General features: G+C 39.2%; 1 protein-coding gene across 1 annotated transcript; it reads right to left on the bottom strand.

Moving 5' to 3' along the window:
* Positions 1 to 5,869: 5,869 nt before the first annotated feature.
* Positions 5,870 to 6,808, bottom strand: LOC114028362 (olfactory receptor 4F15-like). Its single transcript, XM_027842611.1, has one exon. It carries the CDS (start codon positions 6,806 to 6,808, stop codon positions 5,870 to 5,872), a length of 939 nt encoding a protein of 312 aa, XP_027698412.1.
* Between the last annotated feature and the right edge of the window lie 13,264 nt (positions 6,809 to 20,072).

Here is a 20,072-nt window from a genome sequence, read left to right as displayed (position 1 = left end):
AGTTGAAAAACTGAGACTATATGATTATTTGTTGGCAATGCTTTAGATAGGAGGTAAACATGTAATCTTAGATTTGACTAAGTTTATGGTCTAAATATTCTATACATTCATTGAGAAGAATCTGATTTTCCCAGTCATGATGCAGTGTAATGGTAGTAGATCTCAAATGGAATAGGTATAGAAACATACCAACCATACGAGAGGCATAAATTGAAATGCAGCTGTAAGGACAAAAAGAACAACTGTTAAATGGTATGACAGAATTTAAAATAATCTCACTTACATACCAGTTCTGACACAGGATATGAGGCAGGATCAGGCATCAGAGAAAGCCAGGGTATTTAACTGGCCCTCCTATAATCACTTTTCAAAATAATGAACTATAAAAAGTTCTTCCCTACTATTAAAAATAATTAATTTCCTGAATGTTTGTGCTTTTATTGATGCTACTGACATCCAGCTCATGATTGGCTTTCCCCTGGTAGTTGTGTTTTAGAGGCACACTAGATTTCCCTATTGAAAAAGCCTTGAAACATTTATCTGGCAATGGAACAGGGTACAGGAGATGCAAAGAACTGTTTCTTATGCACCGGAAAAAATAATGTCCTAGTTGATGTGAAATACTGCCATGGAAGTATCGACCTTTTTGGAATGATAGAGATGGTGAAGGAAACAAAATGTATCCACAGAATTGACAGATAAATACTACCTTGGGGTTAAAAGGAGTATTTGAAATAAAAACCAGTGCCTTAGTGTAACCACCATCTAAGTAAGGAAGTAACCACCATGTAAGTAAACATCAAGTTAGGGAGTCAAAGTGGTTGACTTGTGGAACAGGGAGGCAGCAACAATATCCTTTATAAGAGAATCAACTTCTTCTTCCGCTGTGATACAGCATATAAAAGTAGGAAGAGTAAATCACTGAGTTGGTGTTTTGCTATAGGCCAGGCTGATGGTCTATAGTTTCAAAACTATTTGGAATTAAAAAAGAGAGAGATGAAAAAGAGATGTGACATCACTGGCTTCAAGAATCTTGTTTCTGGCTATATTTACCAATGTGCCCCTATTTTCCCTTTTTACATGTTATGTGTATCCTTGGTGATATTCTGTGTGCTAGACTGTGCTAAAAGCTGCCCAGGTCTTTGCATATACCACAAGTTTGTGTGCTGATACCTCTGTGTCACAAAGTCAGCAAGAATTACTTAATAAAACTTTCTGAGAAAACCTTGGAAGAGCTTTATGAACTGATGCAAAGTTAAGTGAGAGCAGAACCAGGAGAACAATCTCTATAATAACAGCAGTATGATAAAGATAATCAATTTTGAAAGGCTTAGTAACTCTGGTCAAAACAATGACCCACCACAATTCCAAAGAACTCATGGTGAAACATGCTATCCTCTAGATAGAGAACTGATGGACTCCAGAGTACAAATTAAAGCATGGTTTTTCTCTTTTTTCTTGCTTTTGTTTTCCAGAACACAGCTAATTCAGAAATGAATTTTGCATAGTTATACATATTTGTAATAGGCTTTGTTTTTCTTGCCCTCCATTCAGAGATGGAGAAAGGAGGAGAGAGAATTTGGAACTAAAAAAAAAAAAAAGAATAAAAGAAGTCTCTCTGCTTTAAATAAAAAAACCTAAGTCCTTTCCTATTCACTGATTCACATCTGTGTGAATGTGCTAAATTCATGAAACCCTAGCACATCATTTAACTACTATTAACAACAAATAAATAAGGCTCCTAACTGCTTTGAGGGACAATTGCCTAGAAATGTCTAACCCTACTTCCTCACTTTAGAATTTAGGAAAGGATAATCTGTCACCCTGAGAACTATGGGACTAATGTCTTTCTTATGGTGACAAGTAAGAAACAAAAAGTGTTTGGATTTGGAATTTGAGATTTGCAAAAAGAAAAAGAAAAAACTGAGTTATTGGGGCTAGGTAGTAGAAAACTCCAGATAAATGTACAAAGAGTAATAGGTCTTAAAAATATTTCTAGTAGACTCTAAACTCTATAACATTAGGAATCAATATCTCATATAAACTTTGAATTTAACAGCTTGTATAATAGTGTTGTATAAACCATAAGGAATAAATAAATGGTGATTTTGAAGATTATCAAATCTGTTCAGGCTTAGCTGGAACATTTGTGATTAACAAAAAGGGCCACTTTAAATATTCTTTACGCTTGAAGTAACCCTAGAAATGTCCCATTTTTATTTGAGATCCAGAGAGAAAGGGAACATAGGAGAGGTCATTTGTTGGTTTGGATAAAGGTACAAAGTATAAAGTTCATATTCCAGGGAATTGGAGCTCTAATCCTTCCTGAGCATGGATCAGCCTACCCAAATTCATCTCTCCTCCCTGCCCTTTCCTTGAATTCCTCCTTTATTTTCCTTAGCTGAGAATAGTTTCCATTCCCCCCATTTCTCTAAGGCTCCGAGATGTAAGGAATCCTGACTGAAAAAAGTTTGTTCATTATATATCAGCAGAAAAATGTTATTTTACCTGTTCTGAATTACCACCCAGTATCTTATAGATTTCAAATTGTAGTAACATACATTATCTCATTTTATCCTCACAATAACTTCTAAAGTGATGCAAAGTGAAAGTTATTTTCTTGATGTACTGGACATGAACAAGGAGCAATCACCACAGGAATTGATTTCTCACAATGCTTAGAGATGAGAAACCATTGTGAATTGAGAGGAATTCTCTGGACTATATTTTCTAGATAGTGCATATCTGGCCACAAAGCCCTGATGTTACTAAGCAAGGACTCGTTTTAGGAGTGTTCTGAAAATCTCCAAATTATAAAAGTGAAACAAGAACCACTGGTCCATTAGAGATGGGGAGGCAAATAACAAAGCTGGGGAAGCAAGTGAAAGGACAAAACCATCAAGAACAGTTATGAATAGAGACACAGATACTGTCTTCAAAATAGACCTTGGCCAATTTCTCAAGGATGGCAAAATTTTTAAACAAGAGGAAGAGTATAATGGGGACTGGCCAACAGGAACTTGAGCACGCCTTGGTCTGATGCAATTCTTCATGTGGGCTTCTGAGCGTGTGCAAGAATTCTATAGCTATTAGTTCCACTTCATCAATTGGCTACTGAGACAGATCTGAGCACAAACGACTATGGGGGAGATCAGAGGGAGCTACCATCAGAGGGAGGGGAAGGAGAAGAAGGAGGAGACTCAAGTTTCTCTTGGCTGGGATTGAAGGAAGTCATACTGTAATTCTTTTCATGGGAAGAAAGGCCTTAGAACCTCCCCACTTAGGCCAACCTGTAGCAGGTAAATACAGAAGGCCTCTATTTTTTGCCTCTGTGTTCTTTGCTGCTTTTAGATGAAGGAAAATTGAAGAGAGCTATAAACTTGTGACCTTTATAAGGTCAAAAGATCAGAAGTCCAGTGACAGGAGTAGTATCTGCTAGAATTTTCTGCCATTCCCTCTCTCTCTCTCTCTCTCTCTCTCTCTTTCTCCCTCTCTCTCTCTCTAATAATTAAATTTCAGTGAAGTCACTTTCTTTCATACTTTTTACTGTCTTGTACCCAGACCTATACTCAGGTGGAGGCAGTTGGAGGTAGGGACATGGACAAGCCCAGAAAGGGGTTTTACCTTTAGGAATAAACTCCAATAATGCCCTATTGCCTCTGGGCACAGGTGCAAACACCTCTTTTTGGCATTTAAAGCTCTTCACAGTCTGACCCCATCGAATCTTTCCAACCTTCTTATATATTGTTTCCTTTCATGCACTTGGTAATCCTTTCCATTTGTTGTTGTTGAGTCATTTTCAGTTTGTCCAACTCTTTGTGACCCCATTTGGGGTTTTCTTGACAAAGATACTAGAATGATTTGCCATTTCCTCCTCCAGCTCATTTTATAGATGAGGAAACTGAGGCTAACAGGGTTAAGTGATTTGGCCAGAGTCACATAGCTAGTAAGTGTCTAAGGCCAGAAGATGTCTTCCTGACTTCAGACCTGGAACTATATCCACTGTGCCACCTAGCTGTCCATAGTGCTTTCAAATATTGATCTACTTTTCATTCCTCACGCGTGATATTCATTTCTTTGCCTTTACACTGGCAGTTCCCTATGCACCTGGAATGATATCCCTCCCCTCCTAATCTCTGCTTATGACTTTCCGGATTTCAACATCATGCCTCAGCTGCAGTTTCACCTGCAGCTTCCATCAGCACCTAAGATGTCCTCACCCTGGACTAGTCCTCTGCCATGGCAGCCCCATCCTTCCACTGATGAGTTCCTCCCAAGGTTTCCAAGCTCCCAAGCTGATCCACCTTCCTTCCTTTCTTGTCTCTGCTCTTACCTTCTGGACTTCTACAGCATGCCCTGCCTTAGGAACTCCTTCCTCCCTCCCTAAAGTTTTCAGCTCACTTTTGACCTCCCAAAAAGAAGTGGAATTGTAAAAGTAATCTCCTTGAGGTAAAAGACTGTCTTTCTTCTTACTTCTATTTGTATCCCTAGGACTTAGTACCAGGTCCAGTACACAGCTCGTGCTTAATAAAAGCTCATTGCCTTGCCCCTCTGGTTTCTTTCAAGACTTAGATCAAACATGACATTCTAAAGGTGGTTTTGCCCCAGCCTCCCAGCTGTTATTGTTTCCTCCTCTGAGGTAGAACTGTCATTTATTTTGTATGTATCCTGCCTGTACCTATGTACATGCATGTTGTCTCCCCATTAGGCTGTCAGCTCCTTGGAGGCAGGAACTGTTTTTACTTTTTCTTTTTTTTCCCCAGTCCTTAGCATAATGTTCAACACATAGTAAGCATGAGTAAATACTTCTCATTCTTCTCATCTGCCTCAAATAAGAACATTAGACTCTCCCTTTTGAACCACTCTGGGCTCTTGTAAGTAGGTTTTTACCTTATCTAGCCTGGAACCAACCATCATATCATTTCCCAGCTACCATTTCCAAACCATGCTGCTAGGTGTACACTAACTCCCCTTTCTATATTGTCTTCCCCCATTAGAATGTGGCCTCCTTGAGGTCAGGGACTATATTTCTTTTTTCTATCTGTAGCACTAGTGCTTAGCACAGTGTCTGACAAATAATAATTACTTAAATGTTTTATCATTCATCATTCATTCCTTGTTCATTGATGAATTCATTGGGAGCCGGGTTGCTGGGTCCATGGATCAAATAGACTGTGCGGTAATGTTTTTGCTTTTGTTATTGGTGTATAATGCCCTCGTGTAATGTATTCTTGAATTAGAGATGAATTAAGAAGTCACACAATCAATGATATAAAAAGTGAAAGGAGCCAGGAGGATGGAGAATTTGAACTATTGATCTGAATGAATAATCTACACCAAACTCTGGATTACTGAGAGGAAAGCATCACCACCAAGAAGGAGACAAAGCCAAAATATATATACCAGGTACCTTTTCTATAGACAGAGCAAAGCATAGGGACATTGGTGGTTTTGTCAGAGTGCCCTCAAGTGTTGAGTGGTGCACGTGACAAATGGAGCTGAGCTCTTGATCAAAAGTATATGCTGTGGTGCTGAATAGAAAAAAAAAAGAATCAGGCATTTGTTATAGTGACCAATGGTGTCACACTCATTTAAAAAAGATTTACAACCAGTGCTTGCTTTGTATGTGTCATTCCACAATCTTGCTTACCTTTCTGTGCCTTTCCATCAATAAGGCAGTATTCAAATGACCCTTACATACGTCATCCCTGGGTCCACCTGTTTCAACACTGTAATAATGATCTGGTTTAAAAAAAATAACCAGAAATCTGAATACAGATGAACTTCCAAGTTCCTGGTGATCTTCCATTAGTTTAAGGCTGGCCAAAATGACCATAAAGCATCTTTTGATCTTCTTCAACAATGTCCATCATCTGATTTCACTAGATCTCACAATCTTCCTTCTCAGTCTTTTCATGGTCAACTTCATATCTTTGTTCCTCAATGTATATATGGCAGGATTCAAGAGTGGAGTGATAAGAAAGACTAGAATAAGCAAAAACTTAGCCGGTGACAGAGTGGGAACTTGCCATACACAGACAAAGAAGCAGGGAACAAAAAACAAGAACACCACAGTGATGTGAGCTGAGAGAGTGGAAAAAGCCTTGGACAAACCAGCTGAAGAGTGATGTCTGACAGTAACCAAAATGAAAATATAGGAGATAATTAAAAGAAAGAAAGTGCCCATGGAGATAAGCCCGCTGTTAGCAGTGACCACATACACCAACCAGGAGGTATCTGTGCAGGCAAGTACTGCAACCTTAGAGATGTCACAATAAAAGCCATCAACCTTATTAGGGCCACAGAAGGGCAAATTTACAACAAAAACAGATTGAGACACAGCATGGATCACCCCAATCACCCAGGCAATCACTACAAAACAAATGCATGTTTTGTGATTCATAATAGTCAGGTAGTGAAGAGGCTTACTGATGGCCGTGTATCTGTCATAGGCCATGACTATGAGCAGGACCATCTCAGTTCCTCCCATGACATGGATAAAGAATATCTGTACCATGCAACCTGGGAAGGAGATGACTTTGTGTTCACTAAAAATGTCAGTGATCATCCTTGGGACCGTAGTAGAAGATAGACCAAGGTCGATGAAGGAGAGATTGGCTAACAGAAAGTACATAGGGGAGTGCAAATGAGAATCAAAAATCACAGTGAACACAATGAAGAAGTTTCCCAGCATAATTCCCACATAAAATGAGAAGAAAAATAAAAAGAGGAGAATCTTCATCTTCCAAGAAGCAGACAGTCCCAACAACACAAACTCAGATACCACAGAGTTGTTTGCTCCATCCATTGACTCAGTTGATGTCACAGATGCTAAAATGACCTGAGGACAAAGAACAAGGAAAAAATCAGAAGCATGGGGACAAAAAATATATGTACTATTAGTCTCATGAGTGACTTGAGGAGGGCCCAGGTTGAAGGGTTGGTAATGCAAAAGGCTAGAAGGGAAAAAAATTAGCATATGAGAAGCAATGGTCACATGTTCAAAGTATCATAAATTTAGAACCAGAAGGGATCCATACAGATCATCTAGAGCAGGGTTCAGCAAACAAAAACCTCTCTGCCTATTTTTGTACTGCCATGGTTTTTACATAAAAAAATAAAGTTTTATTTAAAAACTTGAGAGTTTTATTGCATTTTAAAATGTAAAAAACCTTTCTTAGTTCAAGAGGCAGGCAATGGGAAGGATTTGGCCCATAGGCCACAGTTTGCCAACCTCTGATCTAGACTAACCCTCCAATTTTATAAATTAAGAAACTGAAGGTCTTTGAGGTTGAATGATTTGCTCAAGGATACATAGCTAATAAACGCCAGAGACAGGATTTAAATCCATGCCATCTTGACTCCAACTCCAACATTCTATCCACTATAACAAAACGCCTCTGCTATCAAGGAAGTTGAAGAGATGAAGAACACAGGAGCAGTTAGAGAAAAAGAAAAGCTAGCATGGAAGATAAATGAGAATACAGCAGACAGAAACAAAGAACAAGATGTAGAGTTACATACTTTTTCAGAGTAGTTGCATAAGAGGCATCTTTATATGGCATAAAATGGAATGTACTAAAAAAAATCAAGAGATTGGGTTCTTCAGGTGAAACTACTCATCAAAGTTATCAATTATCTCTTCATTGCCAAACCTAATGGCTTTTCTCAATCCTTCTCATCTTTGAACTCTCAGTAGCCTTTGACACTGTTCTCCTGGATACCCTCTCCTCTCTAGGTTTTTGCAACACTGTTCCCTCCTCATTCTTCTTTTACCTGCAATGTTCTCCTTTACTGGATCTTCATCTAAGTCATTCCTACTAATCACGAGTGTCCTCTCTTCTCCTCTCTCTGTATACTGTCTTGGTGATCACTTGGTGATCTATCAACCTAATGAATTTGATTTTCATGTCTCTGTAGAGAATTGATTCCCAGATCTATTTATCCAGCCCAAACCTCTCTGCTGAGCTCTAATTTTCATCACCAAATGTCTCTTGGACATCTCAAACTGCATGTCCTCTAAAGTCTCAAACTAAATATGTGCAAAACAGAATTATCTTTCCCCAAAAACCCTTCCCTCTTCCCCACTTCCTTGTTCTTGCTGAGAGCACCACCACCCCTCCCCCAGTCATTCAGGCTTTCACATCAGTGTCACCCCTGACTTCTTGCTCTCATTTACCCTACAAATCTGATCTGTTGCCATGTCTTATTTTTCCTACTTTGAAAACATCTCTAGTATACATTCTCTTCTTTCCGTTTACACAGCCAACATTCTGTTACAAATCTGCATACTTTTTTTTGTCCTACTGTGCAGATGTGACCATGTCAGCTCCCTACTCCTTGAGCTCCAGTGGCTTCCTATCACCTTCAAAATCAAAGGTAAAATGATCTTTTGGGCTTTGAAATCTTTTCAAAACCTGGCCTCTTTCTACCTTTCCAATCTTCTTGCTCTTCACTCATCTCCCCACCCAAGTACTATGTGATGTAGTAACACTCACCTACTTTCTGTTCCTAGCAAATTGTATGCCATCTCCTTATGCCATGCCTTCTCATTGGCTGTTCCCCATGCTTGGAATTCTTTTGTGCATTTTTTTTTAGGCAATTGTGGTTAAGTGACTTGCCCAGGGTCACACAGCCAGTTAGTGTCAAGTGTTTTGGCCTGAGGCTGGATTTGAACTCAAGTCCTCCTGACTTCAGGGCCGGTACTCTATCCACTGCGCCACCTAGCTGCCCCACCTGGAATTCTTTCCCTCCTTATTTCCATCTATCTGTTTCCTTGGCTTCCTTCAAGTCTTAACTCAAGTATCACCTTCTCCAGGAAACCTTTGTAAGTCTCTTTCCTCTCTTCCACTGAGTTATAGATATAGATAGATAAATAGATATGCAGATAGAAATAGATTGTTAATTCATTATAACCCTTAATACTCAAAGAGGACCAAAATGACATCACAATGTTGGGTCAATATACAGTGGGTCCAAATGTGGCTGATTGGACCAATATGAGCTTTTAAGGCTCTTCCACAGGTTAGGCTCAAAGAGTCCATATGAACATTTGGGATGGAGAAGTCTCTAAATTTGCACATATTCACCCAACTGACATTCATATCCTTTGCAAGCAGTTATGGGATTTAGAGCTGGAAGGAATCAGAAGAATCATCTAATCCAACCCATTCAAATTTTATAAATGAGCACACTTAGCCAAAGAGAGGTTAAAAGACTTGTCCTAGGTCATACATACAGTTAATTTCTCTCCAAGCTGCACTTCCGACTCTCCCAAATTTATCTATCATTCCATTAAAAAATAAATAAATGAAACACCTCTTCACTCTGGAGGCTCACTCTACTCTTGGACTTCACACATTGGAAGTATCTTCAATCCTTCAGCCTTTCCCTCTGATTTGGTGGTTCCTCCCAGAACCTCCATTTTACAGAGGACACCAAAGCCAAACAAGTCTTCATTCCTCTCTAGACTATACTCTTCTACATTCTGGTCTTTCTCTATCTTCCTTCTCCACCCCTTCAGCCACAATGAGGTAGGTTCAGGACAAAGTTACCCCTGAGATCATATTGGTCTCAATTTCCCTGATGGAGCTTCGTAGTCATCTAGGGGTGCAAAAAGTCCCAGCCACATAAAATCTGGTCTTCTCAGAATTTATAGGTTGCCCAAGACCATGACAGTTGCCTTACCCTGTTGACATGCTGACCAGACCCAATTCTGTATGGAGCCTGAATCCAAAGAAGCTAAGAGTCACAACTATATCCTTGTTACATGTCCTTGCTGTGTCAGGGAAGGAGAAGAAGGGAAAGCACCTATTATGTGCCAGGCACAGTGCTAAACACTTTGTAAATATTATTTCATTTGATAGGCAAAGTAGACCTCTTTTATTAAATGTTTGATTTCTTGTGAATAATTGAGTACACAGAGGCAGCTGATGGTGCAGTGGATAGACCACAGACTGAACCTGAAAGATTTGAGTTCAAATCTAGCCACAGACACTTGCCAGTTTAGTTACTTAATCTCTTTGCCTCAGTTTCCTCAGCTATAAAATGAGGACAATAATAGCACCTACCTCTCAGAATCATCATGAGGATCAAATGAGATTTTTTTAAAAGCACTTAGCACAGTGTTTTCATACATAGCAGGCACTATTATAAATGTTTATTCCCTTCACTTGTGAGTATATTTGTCCCAAAATTGAACCTGAACTGAATACCGGCATTATAGCTATACCTCTGACATTTGGCATAGTTTCGGCATGCTGTTATGAGACGGCCCCATGGCTAACACTGTTGTTGAGTTGGAGGAAGAGCCTTACAAATAGGAAGACTGAGGTGATTGGATGGTGAGGCACTATAGGGCTCCCTGGCTCATGAACCCCCCAATTGTGTATGGGGAACCCTCTCTATGGGATGGGGAGTAGGATCCAGCTCAGAAAAAGGGATTAACTCTGAGTGTTGGGGAAGGCTGCCAGAGAGTGTAAAGAAAACACAAAGGCCAGCATTCCCTGAATGCTGTTTACTGATCGTCATAAGTTGGACCACTAACATAATAAGACTAAAAGTAAACTGGCATATTCAGCAGCTAGAGACTGAGGTCTCAACTATATGTATATTAGCATTTTTTTATTCAGGGATCTAAGTCACCTTGTTTTCAATCATCGTCTAGTATCGCTTACTGAAATTGTGTTAGGGTATGCATGATCTCATCAATCAATCAATTAAATAGTCACCAAGCATTTATTAAGTGCTAACCCTAGCCAAACACTGTATACCAGTGGTACAAATCGCAATGCATCCACACCTTCTCATTCTGTGTGATTTTTTTGCCCAGGTCCTTCCCATAAATTCTCCATAGCGGGGATCTGTACAATACACTAGAGGGCCTTTTTCCCGGTCTTTTTACATTTCATTACCAATGCAGCAGTATCCAGGCTGACAATTGTCTTGCTAAGTGACACAATCACCTGGTATCAGTCATTCTATCTCACTCTCCATTTCATATCCAAGAGAACATTTTTACCCTTTACAGCATAAGAGAGTAGAATAATCTCCTTACTTTCCTCTATTTGTGCTTAGCTGCACCAGACAATGACTTCATAACCATCAGCAGATCCCTCAAACTGTATTTCACTCCTAAAGTGTTCACATTATGACTTAGCAAACTTCCAAAAATGTTATAGTGAAAAGGAAGCAAAAGCAAATTCTGGAGTGGTTGGATTAGAGAGAAACATATTTTGTCTAGTTATGGCAACTTATTTTACCATAAAGAAATGTCTAGTTATGGAAATATATTTTGTCTAGAAGTGGCAACTTATTTTACCATAAAGAAATGTCTATAACAGGAAGAGGAGAAAGTTAACTAAGGAGAAAACTTTGTAACCCATGAAAATGAAATGAGATAAAATGTAAGCATTTTTGTCCTCATCTCAACAATTTCATAAAGATACATTATAAGTACTTGTTAACTGCTGTTTAGTTTTCACATAGCACTCTGTTTACATTATGCTTTGTGAATTATATCCTCATGAGTGCCTTGGCAAATAGATCAATATTCCTTGACTCATTTTTTTTCAGCTCATTTATTTTTGACTCTTCATTTTCTCTCACTCAGTTGCCAAATTTTGCTGTGTGTCTATTTTTTTTACCTCTGAAATATTGCTTGCATCTGACCCTTTCTGCTCATACAGCCACCAATTTCACTAAGGACCTCATCTATCACTCTGTCACAATTTTGAGTCTCCGTGACTCAAGTCTCTCCCCACTCAAATCTATAGCCTCTCTGTGCAACTGTCAAAGTAATTTTTGTTAATTGTAACTTTTACTATGTTGCTCTCCTACTCAATCACCTCTAGTGACTGTAGCCTCCAGGATAAAATAAGAGTTCTTCTGTTTGGTTGTTAATGGCCTTCACAGCTTGGCCCTAACCTATCTTTCCAGCCACATCATATATTGCTCCCCTTCCCACACCCTATGTTCTAGACAAATTGGCCTTTTCATTGTTTCTCACGTATGGCATTCCATCTCCCATCTCCCATCTCCATGTCTTCAAACTAGCCATCCTCTGTGCCAAGAATGCACTCACTATACCGACCTTATAGAAACCCTATCTTGCTTCAAGATGTAGTTCAAGTACCTTACTCTATATGAAGTCTTTCTTGTTCCCCCAACTACTCATGTCCTCCTTTCCTTCTCTCCTCTGATACTGGTACCACTCTAGTAAAGAACCTCATTATACCACGCCTTGATTATTAAAATAACCTATTTCTGGGACTACCTGCCTCAAATCTCTTCCCACTCCAATCCATCCTTTATTCAGCCACTAAAGTGATTTTTCTAAAGCCCAAGTCTAATTATGTCACTCCCTACTCAAATAGACTCCAGTGGCTCCCTCTTGCCTCCAAGATCAGATATAAAATCTTTTGTTTGGCATTCAAAGACTTTCATAACCTAACTCCTCCTACCTTTCCAGTCTTCTTAAAACTTTACTTCCTGACACATACTCTTTGATCCAGTGACACTAACCTTCTGGCTGCTCCACAAACAAGATATGCCAACCTCCACTCTGTGCATTTTCTCTGATTGTCTCCCATGCTTGGAATGATCTCCTTCCTCTGCTATGACTATTGACCTCCTCGGCTTCCTTTAAGTCCCAACTAAAATCCCACTTTTTTTTTTTTAGTTTTCAACATTCACTTTTATAAAATTTTGAGTTCTAAATTTCCCCCCCTCATTCTCCTCTCCCCTCCCCAAGATGGCGTGCAATCTGATACAGGCTGTACTTTTAGAATCATATTAAACCTGTTTCTACAATTAATCATGTGGTAAAAAAAAAAAAAAAAGATCAGAACAAAAGGGAAAAAGCAACAGAAAGAAAAAAAAAACAAAAAGAAGAGAATAGCATGATTCAATCTGCATTCAGACTCCATAGCTCTTTCTCTGGATGTGGATAGCATTTTCCATCATGAGTCTTTTGGAATTATCTTAATTCATCACATTGCTGAGAAGAGCTAAGTCTAACAAAGTCAGTCATCACACAATGTTGCTGTTACTGTGTACAATGTTCTCTTTGTTTTGCTCACTTCACTCAGCATCAGTTCATGCAAATCTTTCCAAGTTTTTCTGAAGTCTGCGTGCTCATCATTTCTTATGGAACAATAGTATTCCATTACATTCATATACCACAACTTGTTTAGTCATTCTCCAATTGATGGGCATCCCCTCAATTTCCAATTCTTTGCCACCACAAAAAAAATGAGCTTTCAACTTTCAGGGACTGTGCAATGAATGCTGAGGTAGTTAATGGAGCTGGTGACTAAACAAGTAAAAGAATCTCTCCTTATGGGTATAAACCCCAGTCTCTGACCTAAAGATCCTGAGTCCTGCTGAAATAGAGTCATGAGACCAGAGAAAGAGAAAAAACTTGGGGAAGATATTGGGGAACTCCCACTGTAGACAGTAAATCTTTCAGCTATATACTGCTCCCAGGAGAGGGAAGGTGTCTCTCAACCTTGGGGGGGCAGGGGCAGGGTGGAGCCTCACCACCAAGCAGCTGGAGTATTTACAGAAGATGTTCAAACAGAAACCTAAGTAGCCCCAGGAGCAAAGGATAATGGAACCAATGGCTCAACAGTCTCATAAAGCCAATGATAGAATGCTCTCTGCTAGGGACTTTGAAACCCTGGAGGAACTTTCTAACAAGCTAAATTTAGGAACAAGCTAAATCCAGGACAATGAGATCCCACCTTCTGAGTGGAGCATCACCAAATGACTTCAGATTTTAGCTATTGGTTGCCCACATACACACACCACACAACCACACAGATGTGAGCTAATTAATTGATGCAATCCTAGCAGGAAATTGGGACAGTTGTAGCTTGGACAAATACTGCTGTCAGTTCAAATTGGCATTCTGGGGATGGGGGGAGGAGTTATAGAGTCCTCCACCCTGCTAGGTGGGCAGAGAATGATGATACCATCCCCAGAGAGTTTTGGGTATGGCTTCTGAAACATGGGATTCATAGGAAAGCACTTGATGGTCTATCTATAGGTGGTGCTGGTAAAACTGTACAGAGAAACTCAGCAGCTAAGCATTAGCGGAAGCCTGAAATGTCATCTAAATCCCTTTCTTCATTTGGATTACTCAGAACAGGCTGCAGAGAACAGTCTATGGAGGGAAGGAGTATTATGGGCTCAGTATCTGTGTGGGCCTTTTTAGCAACCGCTAGTCATGTTACTGTGGTTAGGATCAAGTGGAAACTTTTAGTTATTCAAAACATCCTGTGCAGTTAACATCTACAATATTGGGTACCAAAGAGGATGAAAGATATTTCTTCTCTAGTGATGTAGTGAGAGAGATGAAGGAAGCTGCATCAGGGAAATTCTGTTCCTATCATATAAATTTCCCCTAACTCATCAAAGGATAGAATGGAAATTAGCTCCTCTGGTTATAACCCCCCTCATCTCCATATTGAAACATCTCTGGTCAGCAGATCAACAGAGTATGACAACTCCCATGGTATTAGGCACCCACCAAGTCTGAAAGGCCCAGATTCCATGTTGCTGAGACTTTCTACGCCCCCAGTTGACCAGGAAGCTATATCAGGGAAGCTGATATAGGTCCTGGTGCAGCTTTGGCCTAGTCCTACTCCATGTTGGTTGAAGACACAGGGAAGAGAGTTGTCAGTGAAATACTGCTCCTAACACAGAGTGCCTACTCATTCTGAACCAGAGTTTTTCAAGCATAGTGAAGAATCTAGATCACAGAGCAAATTATTAACAAACCACAGCTAAAATCCAAGTCTCCTAAATTCTAGTCCAGGACTCTTTCACTCTAAAATATTGTCATTTTTCTATTAAAGCAAAGGACATCTAATGAAGTTGCCCCTCCCATGGAAGCCAGTAGCAATAAGCCTTGCTAACACTAGCTCCAATTCTCTTTCTTACCTCTGCCCAGGTAAGTCACCTAACCTCTCTGTGTCTCATTTTCCACATCTGTAAAATGAGGTGGTTGTACTGAAGATGTCTAAGATCTATTCTAGTGCCAGATCCCATGAATTCTCATCTGCAGTTTGCCCTGGCACTTATGATGACAGCAAGCAAAGATAGCATTAAGAGTGTCTTGCATTTATCTATTTTGAAGCTTACAAAGCACTTTTCAAAAAATCTTTTGAGGTAGATGGTATTAGTATCCCCATTTTAATAATGAAGAGATTCAGTCTTGTTTAAGTAAATTGAGGAAGGTCACACAACCAGGACACAAAATCAGTTCTTCTGAATAGAAGACAAATAAACTTTATACAAAGCCAATTCCTCCCTCAAAAGTATCTGATGTCTGATGAACTAGATTCTTACATCTGTCCCTTCTTTCACTCACTTTTCCTATTCTCTTTCTCCCAAGCCCACTTTGCTAAGTTTCCTATTCAGAAGCAACCAATATTCCTTCCTGATTACCTGTTGTCATTGATCCAATAAAAAGGTATTGGTCACTTTTCTTCTAGATCAAGAGGCATTCCAGCAACCAGACCTTGAATGCCACTTTCAATCTTGCAGACAGACAAAGTTGTAGCTGAAGTGGAGCAAACTTATAAAATTCTTGCTCATCCTCTGAAGTCTCTGTGGAGAATTGCATCAAACCAAACATGCTAATATTCATAAAGAGCTGGTTTCTGATTGACCAGTCTCCAGCATACTCTCTACACTGTTTAAAAAAGAAAATTTGTCGTCCTTGGGAAATTGGCCGAAGTTCATTTTGAACACATTGACTATCTCCCCCAAACCAAAACAATTCTCTAGGGTCTTAGGTAGACATAAACATTGTCCTTTCATTTGTTTCCCCAGGCCTGTTACTTCCCTCCTTATCTCTAGTGGACCAGTAGCACTTGCTCCTTTTTAAAAATTTGATCTTTGGAACACTGCTAGAGACAGTCCTAGTTTGGTGACATTAGAGGAAAGGTGGAAATATTCAAAATGAATGAAGTGATCCAGGTCATACCTGGATTTGTCATAGTTAAATCTTACCTCAAATATTGTGTGCAGTTTTCATTGACTCTTTTCAGAAGAGACATTCATGAGATTAACTACCTCTTATGGATGGTAATCAGGGTGATAAAGGGATCAATTGAAGTAACTGGGGATATTTAGCCTGGAAAAGAGAAAAGTCAATGGTCTTCAAATATTTGTAGGGTTGTGTGAAATGAGGATTACGCTTAGCTCAGCTTAACTACAGAAGGTAGGACTATGACTTATGTATGGTTAGATATTACAGAGAGACAAGTATTGGCTCAACACAAGGAAAATCTTCCCTAATATTAAGATTGTCGAAAAATGAACAAATGACCTCAAGACTGATATATCTATTGCCACTGAACTTCAGTCTTACCAACTGCTTACTAGACATCTCTACCCAAATTTTTTGCAAGCATCTCAAGCTCAACATGCCCAAAACAATATGTCATATTATCCTCAAAATCTCTCTTCTGCAAACTTCCCTACCTCTGTTGAGGATACCACTATGCTACCAGTCACCCAGATTCACAACCTCAGAATAATCTTTTACTCTTACCCTTTTCCTCACTCCCCATACCCTAAGCAGTTGCCAGGTTTTCTTGCTCCTCCATTTATAACATCTCTTGCATCTGTTCTCTTCTCTCCACTCATATAGTCTCTACCCTATTTCAGATCCTCATCCTTCTCCCTCTATCAAATAAATTCTTAATTGGTCTCTCTGCGCCCAATATCCTTCCTCTTCAATCCATCCTCCACACTGTTGCCAAACTGATATTGCTAAAACACAGATTTAACTGTGTTATATCTCTGTTCAAACATCTTTAGTGCTACCTACTGCTTCAGTAACAGTCCATGTCCAGAGTGCTAGCATAGGACCTTAGTCATAGTTGTAATTTAATAAATGTTGGTGGAATTAATGGAGTTGCCTCCAGGGGTGTTGAGTTGTCCTAAAACTGGAAGTTGTCAAGCAGAAACTAGATGAACATTTGTTGGTGAGGCTGTAGGAAGAATTCATTATTTAGATAGGGGGTGAACTTGAAATCTGAGGTTCAACCAATTTGTTATCTAAAGATTCTACACATTCGTTTGGAAGAGTCTGATTTTCCAAATCATGATGCAACTTAATGATAGTATATCTCACAGGGAATAAAGAGATATTGAAACATACCAATGAGAGATGGGGGAGAATAAGAGACATAAATAGAAATGCAGCTGTTAAGGTTAAAAATGAGAACTGTGAAATTGTGTGACAGAATTTAAAATAATCTCTCTTACATACCAACTTTGATGCAGAATATGAGGTAGCATCAGGCATCAGAGAAAGCCAGAGTGTTTAACTGTCCTCCTTATAATCACTTCTCAAGAAAATGAACTATATAAAGTTCTTCCTTACAAAGAAGATAATTCATTTCCCTGAATGTTATTGATCTATTGATCCTACTGAGATCCAGCCTGTGAATGGCTTCCCCTGGTAGTTGCATCTTACAGGCATATTTTTTCCCCTAAGGGAAAAACCATGGAACATTTAACTGGCAACAAAACAGAGAGGGTAGAGGAAATGCATAGAAGTGTTTCTAATGCATGAGGGAAAATAATGTTCTGGTTGATGTGAAATAATGTCCTATGAGAATGAACCTGTTTGAAATAATAGATGATAGAATAAGGATCCACAGATTTGACAGATAGACATTGTCTGAGGGTAAAAAAGTTGAAATAAAAGCTGTACTATGGTGTAACAACAGTCAGAGAGGCAAGGCAGTTGACTTGTGGGGATAGGGAGACAACAATTGTTACCAATAGTCTTTGTAAGGCAATAAGCCTCTTGTTCTGCTCCAAGACAGTATATAAAATGCACAGTGAGTGAATTACTAGGGATGCATTTTGCCATAGGCAAGTCTAACGTTCTGTTGGTGCAAATTTATCTGAGGCAAAAAGTAAAAAAAATGAAAAAAAGGAGTGAAATTATTGGCTTCAGGAATCTTGTTCCTGGTTATATTTACCAGTGTGCCTCTATTTTCCCCTATGACATGCTATGTGTATCCTTGGTGATATTCTGTGTGCCAGACTGTGCTGAAAGCTGCCAAGGTCTTTAGTACGCAACAGATCAGAAATTTGAGTGGTAGTGTCTCCGTGTCAAAAGATCAGCAAGAATTGATTAATTAAACCTTCTGATTCATTTCCTAGTCTCTTATTCACACCTTTGTCAAAGTTCATGGAACCCTACCACAGCACTTAACTACCATGGTATTATCAGCAAATTAAGGCAACACTTTCTCTAGAAGAAAAGGGCTAAAGATGCCTAACCATATTTTCACTGTTTAGAGAATAGGGAAGCATGACCTCTCCCTAAATGAGAGCTTAGGAGCTGTATTTTTCTTATGGTCATTGGTAAATGAGATTTGGCATTTGGGTTGTTTTTTTTAAATCCCACTAAGCCCTTGGGACCAGGTAATAAAAAGCCCCATATAAATTCGAAAAGATAATAATAGATCTTAAGATGGAAAGAATGATATAACTAGTAGACTAAGCTCCATGAGGATAAAGATCATATCTTATATAAACTTTTTATTCCCTTCAGTGTCTAATATAGTATTATGTCTATAGTAGGCGCTAATTTGTTTATTTGTTGGTTTTTTAATTTGAAGATTCTACAATTATACTTAACTGGGGCTGTTCTAGGATTGGAGAGCTTGTGACTGACTGACACAGAGAGGGCCGTTGTACATATTATTTACACTCAAAGCAACCCAAAAAATGTTCCATTTCTATTTGGGATCTAAAAAGAGAGGGAATGTGATTTGTTGTTTTGGGGAAAGGCATATGGTGTTCACGTTCCAAGGTACTAGAGTTTGTTCTTCTTGAGCATGATTCCAGCTGCCATGCTCTCCTTTGTGCCTTTTCTTTGACTTCCACTCTTCTTTTCCTTGTCTGAGAGCAGGTTCCCTTTTCCCCATTTCTCTACAGCTCCCAGATAGTAGGGATCCTGACTGAGTTTGTGCTTGCATTTCAGAAAAGAAATATTGTTATTTAACTTCTTTTAATTAGCTACCAGGATACACTTAAAACAGAAAGACTTGTAAGTCTGTGGCAGTCCCAGAAGAGGAAAAAGGATAACTATATCCAGGTAAAAACAAAGTCATATGTTTAGGATAAGTGAAGTTTATAATAATATATCACCTATATTCTAAATTGCTGTCACATACATTATCTCATTTTTTCCTCACAGCAACTTCTAAGTGATGCAAAATAGAAACTATTTTCTTGATGCACTGGATATGACCAAGGAAAAAAGACCACAGGACTTGATTTCCCATTATATTTAGGAGTGAGAAACTATTGCTCATTGGGAGAAATTATCTTTACTAAATTTTCTAAAAGGTGTCTATCTGGCCATGAAGTTCTAACATCACCAAACTAGGACTGTCTCTAGCAGTGTTCCAAAGATCAAATTTTTAAAAAGGAGCAAGTGCTACTGGTCCACTAGAGATAAGGAGGGAAGTAACAGGCCTGGGGAAACAAATGAAAGGACAATGTTTATGTCTACCTAAGACCCTAGAGAATTGTTTTGGTTTGGGGGAGATGGTCAATGTGTTCAAAACGAACTTCGGCCAATTTCCCAAGGATGACGAATTTTCTTTTTTTAAACAGTGTGGAGAGTATACTGGAGACTGGTCAATCAGAAACCAGCTCTTTATGAATATTAGCATGTTTGGTTCGATGCAATTCTCCGTGGAGACTTCAGAGGAGGCACAGGAATTTTATAATAGTTTGCTCCACTTCATCAGTTGGCTACTGAGTCAAAACTGAGCATTCATACAAATGACTCCCGGGGGGTAGAAGACGGAATTGGGGGAGGAGAGGGAGGATACTCAAGTTTCTACTTCCTGGCTGTGATTGAGGGAAATCCTGATGTAAATTTCTAGGTGGAAAGTCCTCCAGCCCTCCCCACTTGGGCCAACTAGTAGCCTATGAATACATGGAGCTTTTACTTTTTCCTCTTTGTGTTTTTTGCTGCATTTAGGTGGAAAAAAAGAGAAGAGATGGCTACAACCTTGTGACCTTTATAA

This window comes from Vombatus ursinus, unplaced genomic scaffold (assembly GCF_900497805.2).
Source record: "Vombatus ursinus unplaced genomic scaffold, bare-nosed wombat genome assembly UNPS02014880.1, whole genome shotgun sequence".
NCBI lineage: Eukaryota > Metazoa > Chordata > Mammalia > Diprotodontia > Vombatidae > Vombatus > Vombatus ursinus.
Note: the sequence above shows the minus strand (reverse complement) of the source record. Positions and strands in the feature narration are given on the sequence as shown.

Excerpts from the sequence above, each read along its gene's own strand:
- LOC114028362 (XM_027842611.1), bottom strand. The coding sequence starts at position 6,808 with ATGGATGGAGCAAACAACTCTGTGGTATCTGAGTTTGTGTTGTTGGGA.